Source organism: Jaculus jaculus, chromosome X (genome assembly GCF_020740685.1).
Source record: "Jaculus jaculus isolate mJacJac1 chromosome X, mJacJac1.mat.Y.cur, whole genome shotgun sequence".
Taxonomy (NCBI): domain Eukaryota; kingdom Metazoa; phylum Chordata; class Mammalia; order Rodentia; family Dipodidae; genus Jaculus; species Jaculus jaculus.
In genome coordinates, this window is record NC_059125.1 from 9,650,439 (window position 1) to 9,669,202 (window position 18,764).

Sequence of the window (18,764 nt, forward strand, 5' to 3'; positions counted from 1 at the left end):
CCCAGTTATTGGTATGATAAATGTCTCTGCAAATCATGACCCAACATGTGACTCTGACATTCTTTCTGCCCCCTCATCTGCAAAGTTTCCCTGAGCCATGTTGGGTTCATTTTTGGTCTGCTTCAGTGCTGAGGTGTTGGAGGCCTCTGAGGCTCCGGCTCTCTGATTTGGTAGGCATTGATTTCTCTCTGTGTTGGTCTCCTTCACCTTTGTGCTGGTATCTGGTTAATCAGGAAAATAGCACCCTTGCTTGTTTTGCCAATTTTCCTTAGTTTCGGTCGGGCCCCTTTTGAGGTATGATGGGGCAGCTCTCTCCTTAGGATCTGTATCTATCTGTAAAAGAGAAGCAGATTCTCCAACGGAGAGTAAGTTAGCACCCTGAAAATTGAGATAACACTTACTTTTTTGATAGAGAGTTTAATTGGTATAGGCCCTCTTGTACCCCATGATTGATGGTAGCTTGATATTGGAGAGTGGGCTTATGTTTGGATATGGTTCTGACTTGTTTTCCAGCTCCAGCTATGGGTCCCGTACCACTGAGGGGATCAGTTAGTCCAATCAAGAGCAATTGGTTCCCCACCATGGCTGTGTGCCACTATTGCACTTGTGTGGGCATCACACCAGGTTATTTGTTGCTAAGTAGGTTAGACCATGAGTTGCTTGGACAGATATTGGTCATTTCCCCCAGTCGCCCATGTAGCACCTTCTGGCACTAGACATGCTGACTGTCTGGGGACTGACTCTCTCCTGGCTTTCAGCCATGCCATTCCACTTTACGTGTCCGCTGTGTATGGAGTCTTCAACAATAGGGTCTTACCACTGAATTTTAGTGGTAAGATCATCAAGTACTCTGACAGAAGTCTGTCATTCTTTTAGGAAACCTTGTAGGTTTCTCTGATCAAAAGCTCATTGTGGATGATAGCCCCATGCTTATCCAGCATTTCTTCAGTGCCAGCTGTGTACTAGGCATTATTCAAGAATTTTTAAAAATGTCCCTGCTGTAAACACCTCAAGATGTAGTTATAGTCAATAACTTTCTGTAGCTTAGTCAATAATAGCAAAAAGTGACAAACTGGACTTTATCAAACTCAAAAGCTTCTAACCAACAAAGAACAATCAACAGATTGAAGAAGTAGCCTGTAGGATGAGAGAGAATGCTTGTCAGTTATTCATTTGAAAAGGGATTGATATTCAAACTACATAAAGAGTTCAGGAAATTGGATACCAAAATATCAAAAAGTCTGAATAATAAATGGACAAATGAACTGAATAGATAGTTCTCAACTAAGTACAAATGGCCAATAAATACATTAAAAAATTCAATCTCCTTAGCCATCAGGGAAATTCAAATCAAACCTATGATGAGATTCCATCTTACCCTAGCTAGAATGGCTACATCAAGACAACAAATACTGACAAAAATGCAGAGGGGAAAGGAACTTTTATACACTGTGGATAAGAATGTAAATTGGTCAGGCCACTATGGAAACCAGTATGGAGGTACCTCAAGCAATGAAAAATAGATCTATTATATGGCCCAGCTATAACACTCCTGGGAAGATACTCAAAAGGATCTAACCTACCACAGCATTCACTGCACGTTCATGATTATTGCTGTACTACTCATAACAGCCAAATCATGGAATCAGCATAGGTGTCTGCCAACACGAGTGGAGAAAATACTGTACATATACACAATGGGCTTCTATTTGGCTACAAAGAAGGACAAAATCATGCCATTTGCAACAAAAATGGATAGAACCAGAGGGTGTCATTTTAGGTGAAATAAACCAGACTGAGAAAACTATTTATTTCCTGTTTTCTCTCATATGCAGCATCTAGATGAACCTATATTTTGAAAAATGACAGGAAAGCAGAAGAATGAGTATTTGGGAAGAGAAAGCAGACTATTGGGGGTAAAGAGGGTACAAAAGAGGTTAATGAAAAGTGAACATGATCAAAGTACATTACATATGTGTAGGGAAATATCTAATGAAATCTCTTTAAATTACTGAAACGTTTTAAAGTCTCCATCTTCCAAGATGTTATATACTCTTAAGCAGCAGATAAATAAATATATAACATGGTGTTCTATAGGGAAAATCTAGGAAGAAGAAATAAATCAATGCTGCCAGATGAAGACTTGGTTGAGATGGAATGATTGGAGATGGTCTCACTTAGAGATGTTTGAATAGAGGCTGAATGAAGTGAGAAATGCAACCACAAGAATGTTTTGGCAGTATACTCCAGCAACAAATGGCATCCTTGCTCCAGGAGGAGTGATGAATGTGCTAACTCTAGAACTTACTGAACATATATTATGTGCCCAGCTTTTTGTACACATGACATAATTTAGTCCTCACCAATCCTGATGAGGTCAATGTTTAGGTCTATTTTGTTTATATGACTACACTGAGCCTCTAAGAACAGAACTTGGAGGGTGTGATATAGATGTCCCTTTATAGTAACCTATTCTCAGCTCTTTCACCAGATAATGAGTCTTTATCACACCCTCCAAGGATCAGGGAACATTGCAGAAGAGGGTGTGGAAAGAATGTAAGAGCTGGAATACTGCCTTCTGGACATGATTGGCTGTTGTGTGAACTCACAGTGGCTGTGGTTTCCTGCCCAAGAATGGGCCTGGAAAGATTCCATTATGGGTAAGGGAAGAGCTCATGAAGCCCCCCTCCTCCCCAGTGAAGGAGCTATTGCCAGTTGATGGTGGCTGGGGGAAGGAAGTCATTTTCCTTAGTGGTGTGGTCACTGGTAGGTTGTCCATGCTCCAGTGGGTGACCTCCCCCTATCCCCATGCTCATGTGTGAAGCCCTAGTTGAGCTCAGTGGGTCAAAAAAGAAAAAAAAAAAACAACAAGAAAGGACATGGGGGTTGTGGGGATTGGCTAGGAGGAGGGGGCATTTGGTGACAGAGGGAGAGGGATAGGAGTGTGTAAAGGTGTGGGACTGAATGTGATGGATAAGTATGGTATACATGTATGAAACTGTCAAAATATAAGGTAACTAAATACAAAATATTACAAAAATAGAAAGTAAGGGACTTCATAGCTCACATCTGGTAAATGGCAAACCTTGAGATTCCAATCAGGCCTCCAATGTCTGACTCGTTTCTGGAGGCAGAACCTTGCCAGCAGGGAGCAGTAAGGGAAGAGTTCCTTCAGAATTGGCTCCTGTTTAGGGTTATTACAGGAAAATGTCCAGGCCAGACCCAATAGAGCTGTAACATCCTTGTATTTGCCCACTAGCTGAAAATCTAAATTGTACCATTTTTGTTGTTATAGCCAGCTTTTGGGACTTGTGAGAGTGCATATGTGGGATTAGAATTGGAGGAGTCAAGTAAGTGGGGTGATTTTCAAGGTTGCTAAAGGATTACTCAAGTCATTAAGATGTTCTCTTCATTTCTTGGGTCCTTAAGTATATGGATTCAAACATCATATTTCTGCCCTTGAGAGAAGCTTTCTATTACACAACATGATCCTTGCTGGCATCTCTTGTCAGCCATGACCTCAACTTGTGGTGTTTCTGTTTTGTTTTTCTCTTTTATCCTACTCAGCTACCAATAAAACAAACAAGGTCACAATTTTAGGGCAAACAAATTAAATGAAAACATTGCTTTCCCCATAATATAAACATTTTCTTTAAAGGATAAGACTTGCATCTTATTATCAAACATGGAATAAGGTCTGCATACACTGCTTTCAGAATACCAGCCATAAAGTAACAACAAATTATATTTTTTCTTTCTTGTATTGTAATTCTTCAGATATAGGCCTTTTCTACATTTCAATTGCAAATGACACTTTCCTCTCTGTTGTGGAGTTGTGTTTTTCTCTCTCCAAATACAAACACACCAAGAATTAAGAACTGACAAGAAGGCAAGAATCTTAAGTAAAGCCCTGGAAAGAACTAGAGAGAAAAGGAGGCAGTGAGTCCAAGAAGCATATCCAGCCCTTTAAGAAAACACCTGGTTCACATTACAATTTTGAACTGAATTAGACACACAGAACTCTTGAGTTTAAACACAACACTCACAATTCGTCAACCACCCACGGCAATTCACCAGGTGTTTGCCATTATGTAATGCCCTAAAAAAATCATCTGGCTTGTATCAACTCTCAAAAGTAAAGCTTGAGATTCCGCCCCCCCCCCCCATCTACTACAGACACTAATTCATAGGTCAGACTACATGTAGCATTTACAGCACTTAGAAAAAGTAAACAAATAAAACAGAAGATTACATTAAATAAAATGACAGTGCTTTCCTTGGTTTCTGAGGTTTGTACTTTAAGCTTTAAAAGGTAGGCCTTATGCATTCAGTATAGTTTTGTTGACCAGGCATCTCTAATTCAGATTGTAACATCTAGGATGGGAAGAATGTTGCTTACTTTGTACTATGAGAGAAAAGAGGAGGAAGGTGAAGAAAAAGGCGGGCGATTAGCTTCTTAATCTGTAAGAACAGTTTGGAATTGCTCCCTAAAATGAAACTTGAAAAAAGTACTCTCTTAATGCCCCCCCTTACATTTTCAGGTTTAAATGAGTATTGATACACTTTAAGTTTTAAGTTGCCTGTTATGTTTTTTTTTTTTTGATGATTGGCAACTTAAAATCCTTTTTACTTGGCTAATTAAAAATATTTGAGGGTCGAAATGGCTATGATTTAAAAGGATTTTCTTTCAGAACCCAAAGGGGAGCTTCAGCCCAAAAGAAATGGGAAATTGCATTTTGTATGCAATTATTTCAATTAAAAATCCATAGTATAGCAAGCAAAGGAACTAATTGAAAACACTGCTCCTTATAATTTGGCCGGTTCTTTGAAAATTGGAAGCTTGCTATTTGTCTCCTTAATGTTTTGATTGAACTCTACTCTGATTCCTCCTCTGACATGAATATCCTCTATAAAAATTAAACCAATAACATATGTTCAAGTCTACATTATCCTCATATGTAATATGGAGTTCTTATTATTGTGTTTCCATGTATGTCTCCCCGCCTTCCTGTCTACCCTGTTCACTTAGACAGGGAACACATATTATCAGTAATTATACAAAACAATGAACACTACTTATTTTCACCTTCTGATTGGAGGAACAATTCTTAGTTGTTTTGAAATTTTATTTTAACAAATTTAATTATTTATTTATGAGAGAGAGAGAGAGAGAGAGAGAGAGAGAGAGAGGAAGAGGCAGACACACAGACAGAATGGGTATGCCAGGGATTTGAGCCACTGCAAATTAACTCCAGACACATCTGCCACCTTGTGCATCTGGCTTATGTGGGTACTGGGGAATCAAACCTGGCTCCTTAGGCTTCCCAGGAAAGTGCCTTAATGACTAAGCAATCTCTCTTCCTTAGAAATGTTTGTTAAAAGGTGTTTCTGTTGTAAGAAAAAAACAATACTTCATTTTTCTGTATTAATATGTAGCTATCTATATTACTTTTCATATAGTTGTGTTATGCAACTGTATGATAAATCAACCATCCCTTATTAGCCTAGTACTGTAACAAATAGTGTTGTGCATATACTTTTTATCCTTTTGTTTCATTAGATTTATGTATTTATTCATATAATAGAGAGGCAAGGGGAGGGTGGAGAGAATCGGCATGTCAGGGCCTCCTGCACTGCAAATGAACTCCAGGTGCATCTTTGTGTGACGGGCTTTACATGGATACTGAGGAATCAAACTTGAGCCAGGAAGCTTGCAAGTGAATGCCTTTAACTGATGAGCCACCTTTCTAGCCCTGTCTCATTGGATTTAAAACTTGGAAGTATATGATTTACATTGAGTTATCCATTTGGATATTTTTTTGGAGGTACGGTTTCATTCTAGTCCACGTTGACCTGGAACTCACTCTGTAGTCCCAGGCTGGCCTCAGACTCACAGCAATCCTCCCACTTTTGCCTCTTGAGTTCAAGGATTAAAGGCATGCACCACCACGGTTGGCTCTGAAAAAAAAATTTTAATAGAGGGGGCTTTCTTTTCTCACATGGTCATTCAATGATCTCAGTACTGTTTATTGAGAGATGCTTGCTTGCTTCAGTGATGTGAAATTGTTGTTATCAAATATTAATTTTCATACAAATAGCGCTCCTGTATATCTGTGCCAGTGGAGCACTATATCCAATAGCACCGCAGTCCCAGGTGTGGCTTTTAGAGTTAACCTAGAACCTGAACTTCTGTAGACATTTGGCTGTCACCTGCTGAATTCTTCCTAGGCTGTTCTATATGCAGTGTGTCTCAAAAACATTGTCTTGCAGGATGAAACACGGAGGTCCTCTGTCAGCCAGGCCTGATTTGCACTTCAGTGAGTGCTCTGTGGAAATTTGGTTTCAAGAACTAGCACTCAATAAAGCTGACTCAAAAAGAGGAGTGCTTACAACATCAAACTTCAGTGACATGATAATAGCAGGTCTATTATTGTCCTAGTTTGGATACGAATAAGCACATGAAATAATAAATAATGAACTATTTCCCAGCCTGAGTTGCCAACCACTTAAGAAGATAAAAGTGCAAAAGATGGCAGTCAAACAATATTGAGCCTGGTAATACTTCACTATTAATAGGGGAAGGGGAAAAATAAGGGAAGGGTACATGAGACCAAGACTGCCCACAGTAGCTAATGTCAGTTAATGGTTGCTGTGAGGGGGGGGTGTCAGGTTCACAGGTGGTGTAGCCACTAGCCACTGATGAGTTGCCCATTCCCCAGTAACTAACCTTCCATCCATGATCATGCAAACAACCCTAATTTAAGTCAGTGGGTAAAATAAGGCATGAAAGAAAGATGGGGATTAATGGAGAAGGAGAAGGGGAGATAAGAGAGGGTAGTCAGGAAAATAAGATAAAAATGCATCATATAAATGTATGAAAACGTAAGAAAATGAATATTTATTTTTATTTTTAAAATATTTTATTTATTTGCAAGGAGAGAGAGAGAAAGAAAGAAAGAAAGAAAGACAGAATGGGGGTGCCAGGGCTTCCAGCTGCTACAAGCGAACCCCAGACATATATACCACTTTGTGCATCTGGCTGTATGTTTGTATTGGGGAACTGAACTCAGGTCCATTAGGTTTTGCGGACAGACACCTTAACCACTGAGCAATTCCTCCAGACCTACATAAATAATTTTTTAAAAACCTGGTGGCCCAAGCAAACATATATTTCTGACAAAGTTGATATTGTTAGGAGGTGGCATATGTATGTCCTCAGGGAGGTCAGCCTTGGCCTCTGCAGATTGCCTCTGAAAACAGGGTAGATGTACACAGCTCTCACTAGTGGTGCTGGACCCCTGCAGGGTACTGCTATGGGGCTGGCCCCCCTCATAGAGACTAACAAACAAAGAAAATTCCTGCTTTCTGTGGAAGGGCAGAATGCTAAAAGGAAGGAGAACGAATGGGTCTCTTCTCAGCATCTCCTTGCAACTCCACCCCACTAGGGAAAGTCAAGGAAGGCCAAGCTATAGATAAATCCAGTAGAGTGCCATTATTGGTTGTATTTCTTTCTTTTTTTGGGTTTTTTTCAAGGTAGGGTCTCACTCTAGCCTGACCTGAAGTTCACTACATAGTCTCGGGGTGGCCTTGAACTCATGGCAATTCTCCTACCTCTGCCTCCTGAGTGCTGAGATTAAAGGAGTGTACCACCACACCCGGTGGCTATTGGTTGTATTTCTTGGACCTTTCTACAATCTTGCCATTTCTAATTCTTTTTTTAAAATTTTGTTTATTTTTATTTATTTATTTGAGAACGACAGACAGAGAGAAAGAGGCACAGAGAGAGAAAGTGACAGTGGATGCGCCAGGGCTTCCAGCCACTGCAAACGAACTCCAGACACGTGCACCCCTTGTGCATCTGGCTAATGTGGGTCCTGGGGAATTGAGCCTCGAACTGGGGTCCTTAGGCTTCACAGGCAAGCGCTTAACCACTAAGCCATCTCTCCAGCCCCATTTCTAATTCTTGAATTAGTTCTGTTTGTTTCCTCACTTGTGGCCTTCATGCATGCATAGACCCATTGTTGTCACCATTTTTGCATATTCCTATCCTTCCTTTTGGTCTGACTTCCTCTGATAGGTGTTGCCTTGCACTCAAGCATAAGGTTTACCTGCCTGTCCTCACAGGTACTAACCAAGCAGGATGCCTCCGCTATACAAAAACAACCTGGTCCAAACATATCTGAGTGGTTCTTTATACAAGAGATAGTTATGTTCTGTATAAGAGCAGTGTTTGATGGATGTTCTGAAAACTTCATAAATATTTTTGCATTTCTTACCTGTTATTTTTTCATTACTTCAAGATCAAAATATATGTGTTGGGAGCCGGGCTGGCTTCGTCAGGCTTTGCTGCGTCAGCTTGTTTACTGCTTTTGCATCCTAATCGTTTGCACATGAGCATATGACGTTATCCTAACATGGCTGCTCACCTATCCCGATTGGGTGATGCAAAGTCGTCTGATAAGACTTAAGCCAATCAGACAACGCTTCACAGCTACATGACCACAAGTATATAAGCTTGGCGCTCCGTAGGGTCGGGGTCCTTCTCTCTATCAGCTAGGAGCTCCCAATAAAGTGTGCTTGAGAAGAATCCTGTTGTTGTCGTTCTTCCTGCTGGCAGGAGGGGCACAACATATATGCATCTATGAAAATGTCAAAATGGAAAAATAAATAGAAAGAAAAATAAAAGAACAACAATAACAAAAAAGCACAATATTTTCGTTCTACTTATTTTGGCAGTTTTGCCATTGTTATTTATCAAGTTGGTAAAGCTGTTAGTTTAGGAGGTGGGTGGAAAGCATAAATCATTCTTTGTAAGAACAGATCTAAACTTACATTTGGTTGAGTATATTTGAATGAAAATTAACTCTGGCTAGATAGCAGTAGATGTGATTGTTTTGTGCATGTGTATGTGTGTGTGGTATGTATGCATGTATCTGCATGTTCATAAGTAAATGGGTACGACGTGTGTGTGTCTGTGTGGGGGGGCAGAGGTTGACATTTGGTGTCTTAATCACTCTCTGCCTCATTTTGTTGATACAGGGTGTCTCACTCAACACGAGACACACCAGTTTGGCTAGACTAGCTAACCAATGAGTCTGAGGGATCCACCTATCTGTGCCTTCCAAGTACTGGGATTATAGGAACATGCCACCACATGTGGCTTATTATTATTTTTTTTACACGAATGCTGGGGATCTGAACTCAGGTCTTCATGCTTTTCATAGCAGGCACTTTACCCATTGAGCTGTTTTCCTAGCATTGATGTTGGGATTTTAATCACACACTACACTTTATGGTTCACTCATTTAATGATGGTTCATAAGATTTTGAAGGAAAATTTCTAAGATTAATAAGAATAAACACATTAGGGCTTAAAGAAAATATGGAGATATCTAATGTCTAAAACATTCCTTCAATAATGTGAAAATTAGAAGTTGTAACCCTTAAGCCTGATGTAAGGAGCCACACATAGTTTGCAGATAAATATCTTGCCATCCAGAGCTGCTTAGGCTGACTGGCAGTTCTTGCAGTAGTTACAGATGAATTTCACAAATATGTACAAATTTAGCCAAACAGCTTGTCAAATCTAAATAAATCATACAAAAAGAACCACACACACACACACACACACATTTTAAGCCTTATGTACATCAAACATCAATTTTACCATGTCTCTTAGACAATTAAATATTTTAAGTATTTGATGTCTCTTTAATATTTTTTTTCAGGTTTAATGACAATAGCCTTAAAAAGGAGATTCTTTAGAATTGTTTATCTTTTGCGTTTAGTAAAATAATGATATAGGGTAGGTCAATTAGAATGGATTTTAGAATTTTCTACCCATATAAAATACTCAATTATTACTGAATGCTAATTTTCAAGTTTATTTATCTAGATCACATTGTCAAAAGGAGTTTTCTATAAAGATTTTCATGATCTACTCTATCAGTTATGGTAGTCATTTGCCACACAGAGCTGTGGAGCACTCAGAATGTGGCTGGTATAACTGAAGAGCTATATTTTATTTATTTATTTTGGTTTTTGAAGGTAGGGTCTTGCTCTGGCTCACGCTGACCTGGAATTCACTATGTAGTCTCAGGGTGGCCTCAAACTCATGGCGATCCGCCTACGTCTGCCTCTCAAGTGCTGGGATTAAAGGTGTGCACCACCATACCCAGCTTTTTTTTTAAAGCATGTAGTAAATTTGTGTGCCTTGAGTCAAAAGTGTTTCCTTTGGGCTTCCTGAATCAGCAGAGTGTGGAGACCTAGTATGTCATCTGCACAGTCACATGAACAAGAGGGCCCCTGCTCTTTTACTTTGAGCTTCAGGGTCCCCTGTACAGACCCATTCTCTGCTGGGCTGAAGGGGTGAGTGTGGCTCCTCTCACTGGGTATAAGCTCTCGCTTGTCAAGGCTATACCAGGTGGGAGGAGGGGACACTTACTGTGAAATTCTCTCAAAGGCATTGCAGGGGCAGCTGGTATGCGTCTATCATAGACTCATTTCCTCACATTGTTTTGCTGTATTAGTTACTCTTAACATTTTCCTTAACATTGAGAAATGGAAAAGTCAAACAAGTTTTCACAAATACCCAATACTATGCCGGGCATGGTGGCGCATGCCTTTAATCCTAGCACTTGGGAGGCAGAGGTAGGAGGATCGCCATGAGTTCAAGGGCACCCTGAGACTACATAGTGAGTTCCAGGTCAGCCTGGGCCAGAGTGAGACCCTACCTCAAAAAAAAACAAAAACAAACGAACCCCCCAAAAACAAAACACCAAAAAATACCCAATACTTTGTTTGCCCCAGACTTATTAAGATATAGGCGACAAATACTATTCAATGTGATGTTTTGATATATACATACATTGTCCAACAATTATCCCCTCACAAGTGTGTGTGTGTGTGTGTGTGTGTGTGTGTGTGTGTGTGTGTGGTGTCCACTCTCAGTTTCTGTGATATCATGTAGTATTTGTCTTTTTGTGCCTGCCTTATTTAGTGTAATATAATGTTCTCCTATGCCACAATAAACAACAGCACCATATCCTTCTTTTTAAAGAAGGCTTTGACTAATATTGCACTGTGTATGTATGCTGCACTTATTTATCCATTTGTTTGTTGATGGCATCTAAGCTGATTGCATAATTTAGTTGCTATAGTGCTGCAGTAAACTTGGCTATGTCTTTTGGATGGTTGACATAATTTCTTTTGAATATACAACATGGATTGGGGTGGCTATATCATGTAATAGTTCTATTTTTAAGGTTTTTTTTTTTTTTTTTTTTTTTTTTTTTTTTTTTTTTTAGTAACACCCAATGGTTGATTTCTGTGGTGGCTGGATCAATTTACATTCTCACCAACAGAACATAAGGGCTCCTTTTTCTCCAAATTCTCATCAACACTTACTATATTTTGAATTTTTGAACATAAATATCCAAACATGAGTAAAGTGATATCATATCCTGCTTTTGATTTATATTTCTCTGTTGACTAGTCATGCTGAGCATTTTTTCTATATCTGTTGGCCATATATATGTCTTCCTTGGAAAATGTATATTCATATCCTTTGCCCACTTTTAATTTTTTTCTTTACTTGAGAGAGAAAAAGGTAGATAGAGGGAGAGAGAGAGAGAGAATGGGTATGCAAGGGCCTGCAGCCACTGCAAATGAACTCCAAACCACATAGCCCCTTGTGCGTCTGGCTTTCATGGGTACTGGGGAATCGAACCTGGGTCCTTGGGTTTTGCAGACAAACACTTTAACTGCTAATCCATCTTTCCAGCCCTTTTGCCAATTTTTTTCTGAGGTAGGGTCTTGCTGTAGCCTAGGATGACCTGGAATTCACTATGTAGTCTCAGGGTGGCCTTGAACTCATGGTGATCCTTCTACCTCTGCCTCCCAAGGTCTGGGATTGAAGGTGTGCACTACCACGCCTGGCCCCTTTGTCCTTTTTTTTTTATTTTGAGGTAGGGTTTCACTCTAGTCCAGGCTGACCTGGAATTCACTCTGTTTTCAGGACCCTTTGCCAATTTTTAATTGGAAAGTAATCAGAAATAGAAGAAAATATTTCACAAACCATGATACATGCCTCATATCCAAAATCTATAAGGAATCCTTATGATTTGATAGCAAAAATGAATAAGTAGGGCTGGAGGGATTGCTTAGTGGTTAAGGTGCTTGCCTATGAAGCCTAAGGACTCAGGTTTGATTCCCTATTACCCACATAAGCCAGATGCAAAGCGGGGGTGCATACATCTGAAGTTTGTTTACAGTGTCTAGAGGCCCTGGTATGCCCATTCTTTCTCTCTGTATCCCTCCCTTTCTCTCTGAAACAAATAAATGAATAAAATATTTTTTAAAAAAGAAAATAATGAACAAATGATCTTAAAATGGTTAAAAGTGAGCTGGAGAGATGGCTCAGTGGATAAAGTGCTTTCTGTGCAAGCCTGAAGACCTGAGTTTGGCTCTCTAGAACTTACCTAAAATGACAGACATGGTGGCACACTTTTAATCCTATCACAGAGGAGTCATTGATAAGGAATCACTAGTGCTCAGTGGCTCGCTAGTCTAGCTAAATTGATGAGCTCTAGGTTCAGCTGGAGACTCCGTTTAAAAAAAAAAGGTAAACCATTTAGTATGACCTCCCATGTCAACTGCTGACCTCCACACCCACATGTACACATAGACATGTACTAAAACACACATGTTCACCCACACATATACAAATACACATCAATATATGTGCCTCTGCAAAAAATAAAAAAAAAATGTTTGAGAATGGATTTTTTCTTGTTTGTTTTTAAAGGTATCTTACCTTCTGGAAGGGGGCAGCATGGCCCATGAAGACTTCTGTGGGCATGTTGGTAAAATGAACCCAGGAGACCTGCAGGTATGGTCAAGGACAAGGGATTGCTGATTGTTTCATGGTCTTGGACTGCATGTATGCTTGATCTTGCCAATTTTCAGTACACTAACCCATTCTACTCACTGTTATATCTCTGGTCTTTCTCTTTATATGGATCCATCCACACAACCTGGAAGTCAGCACAGGATATTGTATTCCTCTCTCATGCACACCTTGAACACCTCACTTTTTTTTTTTTTTGAGGTAGGGCTTCACTCTAGCGCAGGCTGACCTGGAATTTCACCATGTAATCTCTGAGTGGTGTTGAACTCATGGTGATTCTCCTACCTCTGCCTCCCGAGTGCTGGGATTAAAGATGTGTGCCACCATGCCTGGCTGAACCCTCACTTTTTATGTGGTGTTAGGGATCATATCCTGGGCCTCTATCTACATCCTTAGTCACTTCTTAGCTCCTACCTAGTGGCTTTTTTGCATATCTCAATAAAATATTCAAGAAGGAGATTATGATCATTATATATATATATATTTATATATATATGTATATATATATATATATATATATATATATATATATATATATATAGAGAGAGAGAGAGAGAGAGAGAGAGAGAGAGATTGTCAATAAAAAATTTACAAAAAACAAAATTATAATTAAGAGTTCCTATCTAAACTTCCTTTTCTTCCATTCCCTACCTTCTTTACTACCCTCCTCTCCCAAGCCTTTACTGAAGCTTTTCAGGTAATGACCCCCTGTGATGTCCCCATTGCAAAATTTGCTGACCATTTCAATCTGTTTCAGACCACTTCAGTATACTCTCTAGACTGTTCCTTGGCATTTGAGACAATTTACTATTTATCTTCTAAATCCTTTGCAGGGTTCAGTATTGTTACTTAAGGCAATAACCCAAACTTTGCACTGTGTTGATCTTGTCTGTGATGTGCTATAATTAAAGTCCACAGGAAATGCTTGGATCTTCAGTTTTATACCTGTATCAGGTACTCTCTAGAATCACTTATACATTTGGGAGGATGATAAATACACATATTTGAATCATAGTGTTTTCATGAACATGAAATTCAAAGACAAAAACCAAAAAGGCAATGGCATGGACAATATGTCAACCTCTCATTGGGACTGCATATAAACTAAAGTCTTCCCACTGAGGTCAACAGGATGCCTGGGAGTATGTTGATCTTTTGCTCCATCAGGCTCCTTTGCAGGCATATTTGAGAGGTGCTAGTTAATACTTCAACCATTACAACTTCACCACATTACATTACAATTTCATTACAGCTTGGAAGCCAGGTGGGCTAGCTCACTTCTGTAAAGCCAGTCCTCAGGGGCTATGGTGGGAAATCATGAGTTTGAGGCCAGCCTGGGCTACATAGCTAGATCTTGTCTCAAACAGCAGCACAAACAACAATACTAGACATCACATTTGGGTAGGATAATGATTGTAGCATCTTTCAGTTTGTTTACCATGTTGATATGCATGATCTCTTTGAAGAAGTATCTTAAAACTCATGTTACGGTTTAGGGACAGTGATTTAAAGATATGGAAATATAAAATTTGCCAGTGGCCTGAGAGGTAATGAGTGATGAGGATGGAAAGAGAACCCTGTCCTCTCCATCCATTTCCAATATGTGGGCCATTTTCAGTATTGCCAAACTATGTTTTATCTAACAAGTAAACCAATACATCAAAAATATGGAGAGGCTGGGCAAGGTGGCACATGCCTTTAATCCTAGTACTTGGGAGGCAGAGGTAGGAGGATCACTGTGAGTTTGAGGCCACCCTGAGCTACAGCGAGACCCTACCTTGAACCCTCCACCCCAAATATGAAGAGATGAATTGTTAGTGGACAAGAAAATGCTTCAAAATGGAAGGGTGTTATTGAGGAACACCAATAGCCATTGTTAGAAAAAACCCTACACTAGAGGTTCTGTTAGCCTTATATGAAATAGAAATGTATTTAGGCTTAATGGAGAAAAGAATTGTCTAAATTATGTGCTAGCTTTCTTTTGGGTCCTCATTCTTGTCTGAGTCCTTTTCTCATGCTACTGTTTCATTTGTAAGGACTCCTCTTCCTAGACCTTTTCCTAAAGCAATGTTTTCTCTGTCCAAGTCTCAGGTTGATGTTGTACCCTCAGATAAGGCAACTTGTGCCAGCAAGCCCCAGGGATTCACGTGTCTCTGCCTCCTCAGGGTGGGATTATAGCTGTAAACCACCATGCCTTGTAGTTTGTTAAATATTCTCTCCTATTTTTATTTTTATCTAATTAATTTATTAATTTATTTGAGAGAGTCAGAGGGAGAGAGAGAGAGAGAGAGAGGGAGAGAGAGACTGAATATGGGTGTGCCAGGGCTTCCCACCTGCAAATGAATTCCAGATACATGCGCCACCTTGCTCATCTTGCTTTACATGGGTACTGGGGAATCGAACCCAGACCATCAGGCCTTGAAAGCAAGCATCTCTAACCACTAAGCAATCTCTCCAGCCCAATGACTGGTATTTCTGCATGGGCTCTAGGGGCTATATCCAGATCCTTATGCTTGCAAGGCATGTTGCCAACTGAGCCATCTCCCTAGACTTGAAATTGCTTCTTTAAGGAGTTTTCTCTCTCCAGGGACTAGACAAAGATGATGCTGATGGCTTGCCTTATGACCCCCTTGCCCCTCTTTGAGTTCTGGTAATGACAATTCTCATGTATATATACACACCCCATTTGCAGCTATAGCTGCTACTGTACCTGAGGGGTTTCTCCAGTCCACATATTAGGCAACCTGAATATGATAGAAATTTAGCCCTCTCATGAGGCTCTTGGTCATTGAGGGATGGGGATTGCAATCTAAATGCTCTAGTATCCCCTGTCCACCATGCAATCATTCTAAAGTGTACCTACATGGTTCCTGTTAGAACTGAGCTACAGGTATCCACTGATGGGACCTGCTCATGAACAACCCTCTTTGGCTTTTTCCCCTGCCTATCTCACTCTCCCCTACTCCTTTCTTCACTTTCACTTTCTATATCACTTTCTAAATAAACTAGCTACAGGCAGGTCCTTGTTTCAGAGTAAACCCAAGCCAAATCAGACAGGCAATGTATGTAGCTGTTCTACCTTTCTGTCTCTATATTCTGAAGTTAGTACCTGGAACTGGTGCCCAATATACTGTCAATAAACAAATAATAACCTGAACAATCTGCTCAACAATGGAGGCAATGACTATTTCTCCAAATACTGAAGGCTGGCTCCATTATTGGAATTGTGCACCTAGAGCCACAAGTTCTCCATCTCTAGAGTAGTAGATGCTATGTTTAAAGCTATGTGTTTAAACTTCTGCTTACATCCTCTGGCTGCTGGACATGCAGACTGCTTGTGGCTTACTGCGACAGCTCTCCTTGGGAATTGCCCTCAGTGGCAGGAAATTGCTTTTCTCAACATAGTGGTTTGCTGATGCAAGGACATTCTCGGAGATGCCAAAGCTCCCCGTTGGCTTGGCTGAGGCCTGTGTTATGGCTACATTGTGGCTTGATATCTCCCCTGCCCAATATTGGTGTTTGTCCCACTTAAGTCACATTATACCTCAGTATTATCTGCCTGAAGCTCCTCATTTTAGAACTCAATCAGAGATACAAATTGGAGGATTCTTTCATTGGCATGGATTCCAGTTCTGTTGCTTTGATTTCAAATGAGGAACCATTGGGAAAACTGGAAAAGGCCACAACAATTGTCCCAGATGCTTGTTACTTTTTCACAATGTCTCAGCACTCTGATGGGAGCACCTGTAAGATGTCTCACTTAGCCCATGGTGTGGTAATTGCTCTGTGTGTAGACATGTTAAGGGCTGGGTTCCATGTGTCTTCTTGTTTGTTTGATGTTTGCAGTGGATGACTGCAGGCCGGGGCATTCTGCATGCTGAGATGCCTTGCTCAGAGGAGCCAGCCCATGGCTTACAACTGTGGGTTAATTTGAGAAGCTCAGAGAAGATGGTGGAACCTCAGTATCAGGAATTAAAAAGTGAAGAAATCCCTAAACCCAGTAAGAATGGTGTGACAGTTGCTGTCATTTCAGGAGAAGCCCTGGGAATCAAGGTAAGTGATGTTGTGTATCTCTGAAACATGGGATGTACAGTGACACAAGGCTGACTTCTGCATTGTCAACCACCATTAGGTGTTGCAGTCAGCTTCTCATTGCTGGGACAAACACCCAACTAGAAACAGCTTATGGTGGGGAAGTGTTTGTTTCAGGATTACAGATTCTAAGGGAACACCATCAATAGCAGAAGAAGCTGGCTCACTTCCACAGATCCAAGCAGAAGGATACCACCATCATCCTATACCAACAAACAGCCAAAGCTCCAACTGCTCTCCACACATCTTAGAGCTGGATTTAAGATATGCCCCTAGTGTCATACACATTCCTCAGTAGGGCTCAGTCCCCTGGATACTCAAACTGCAAGCCTGAGTCTATGGGGTCATCATTCAAACCACCATACTGGGTATATCATAGTATGTGCTCCAATATATGGTCTTGCTTCATAAGTAGTAGAATAAGTGCCATGTAAGGGCCCCAGATACACACACACACACACACACATATATATACATACACACACACACACACACACACACACACACACACACACACACATATATATATATATGTATTTATTTATTTATATATATAAATATATATATATAAATAAATATATATATATATTTATTTATTGTGTTTTATTTATTTATTTGAGAGTGGCAGACAGAGAGAGAAAGGGGCAGATAGATAAGTAGAGAATGGGCATGCCAGGGCCTCTAGCCACTGCAAAGGATGTCCAGACGCGTGCATCCCTTGTGCATCTGGCTAACGTGGGTCCTGGAGAATCGAGGCTCCAACCGGGGTCCTTAGGCTTGACAGGCAAGCACTTAACCGCTAAGCCATCTCTCCAGCCCCCAGATATTTTTTATAGTACAGTTTAACAGCATGAACTGGAACTCACTAGCACTGTAAAAATCTCTGTTTTTAAGAAACAAATAGGAATATAAAGATTTATGTAAGTTATGTCTCTCCCACTTAGTAAGAAAAGCAAATTAACTTTTTATTTAACTTACATATGACATGCACTATATATTCTTCTCAATTGAGAATTCATACATTTTAGATTTAGGGGCCTACATTTTTGATGAGATAAAATAAATGTAGGCTAAAGATTATGGACCCTTTTTTGGGAGGAAAGGGGTGCAAGTAGTGTGGTACTTGCCCCAGAACTTTTGGCTGGGAGGCTGAAGTTTTTCATAGCAGCCAACCTAGGGTAATGGCGAGATGGTTCACAGGCCCTTGTATATACAGATTCGTGTGTAAGTGACTTTGAAGGAAGTGCTTCTAGGGAAACAGTCAAAGGAACTTGGATAAAATAGGGGAGGAATGCAAGCAGAGACACCATCTCAGGAAAAGACCTTGGACAGGATGACTTTTACCTGACCTTGCCAGGGACCCCCACAAGATCAGTGCACTGCAGAATTGGCCCAACCCAATCCAGGCAAGGGCACAAGGGCCTCATTGGTCTAACCCTGGAGTGTGAGACACAGAAATGAGTAAAAGTGTTGCAAGGGGACCTGTGAGGGCCTGTGCACATAGGAACTACTTTGCTATTCTCCTAGTGTGCAACCAGCACTTGAAATCATTTTAATTTTTGATGTGCACTCATGGGAATAGTGGCTTGGCAGTGGCTATTAGGTAGCCACTCAATGGAAATTATTACATGGTTAAGAGATGGGTTTTTATTATTGGCTGGAACTTCCTGGTTTTTCTTTATCTTGTATTATAACCATGGTTCTACTGAATGCATGTATTGTTTTACTTTTGATTTCCAGGACACACATAAATCATTGAATAAAA

General features: G+C 40.3%; 1 protein-coding gene across 6 annotated transcripts in view; it reads left to right on the forward strand.

The window, feature by feature from the left end:
- Positions 1–18,764, forward strand: part of Pir (pirin) — a 110,020-nt gene that overhangs the window by 25,467 nt on the left and 65,789 nt on the right. For all 6 annotated transcript variants that reach the window (XM_045140687.1, XM_045140686.1, XM_045140685.1 and 3 more), the window contains 2 exons: positions 12,806–12,889; positions 16,754–16,960. In XM_045140687.1, coding sequence (XP_044996622.1) covers positions 12,806–12,889; positions 16,754–16,960 — 291 coding nt within the window. The remainder of the gene's footprint in view (positions 1–12,805; positions 12,890–16,753; positions 16,961–18,764) is intronic.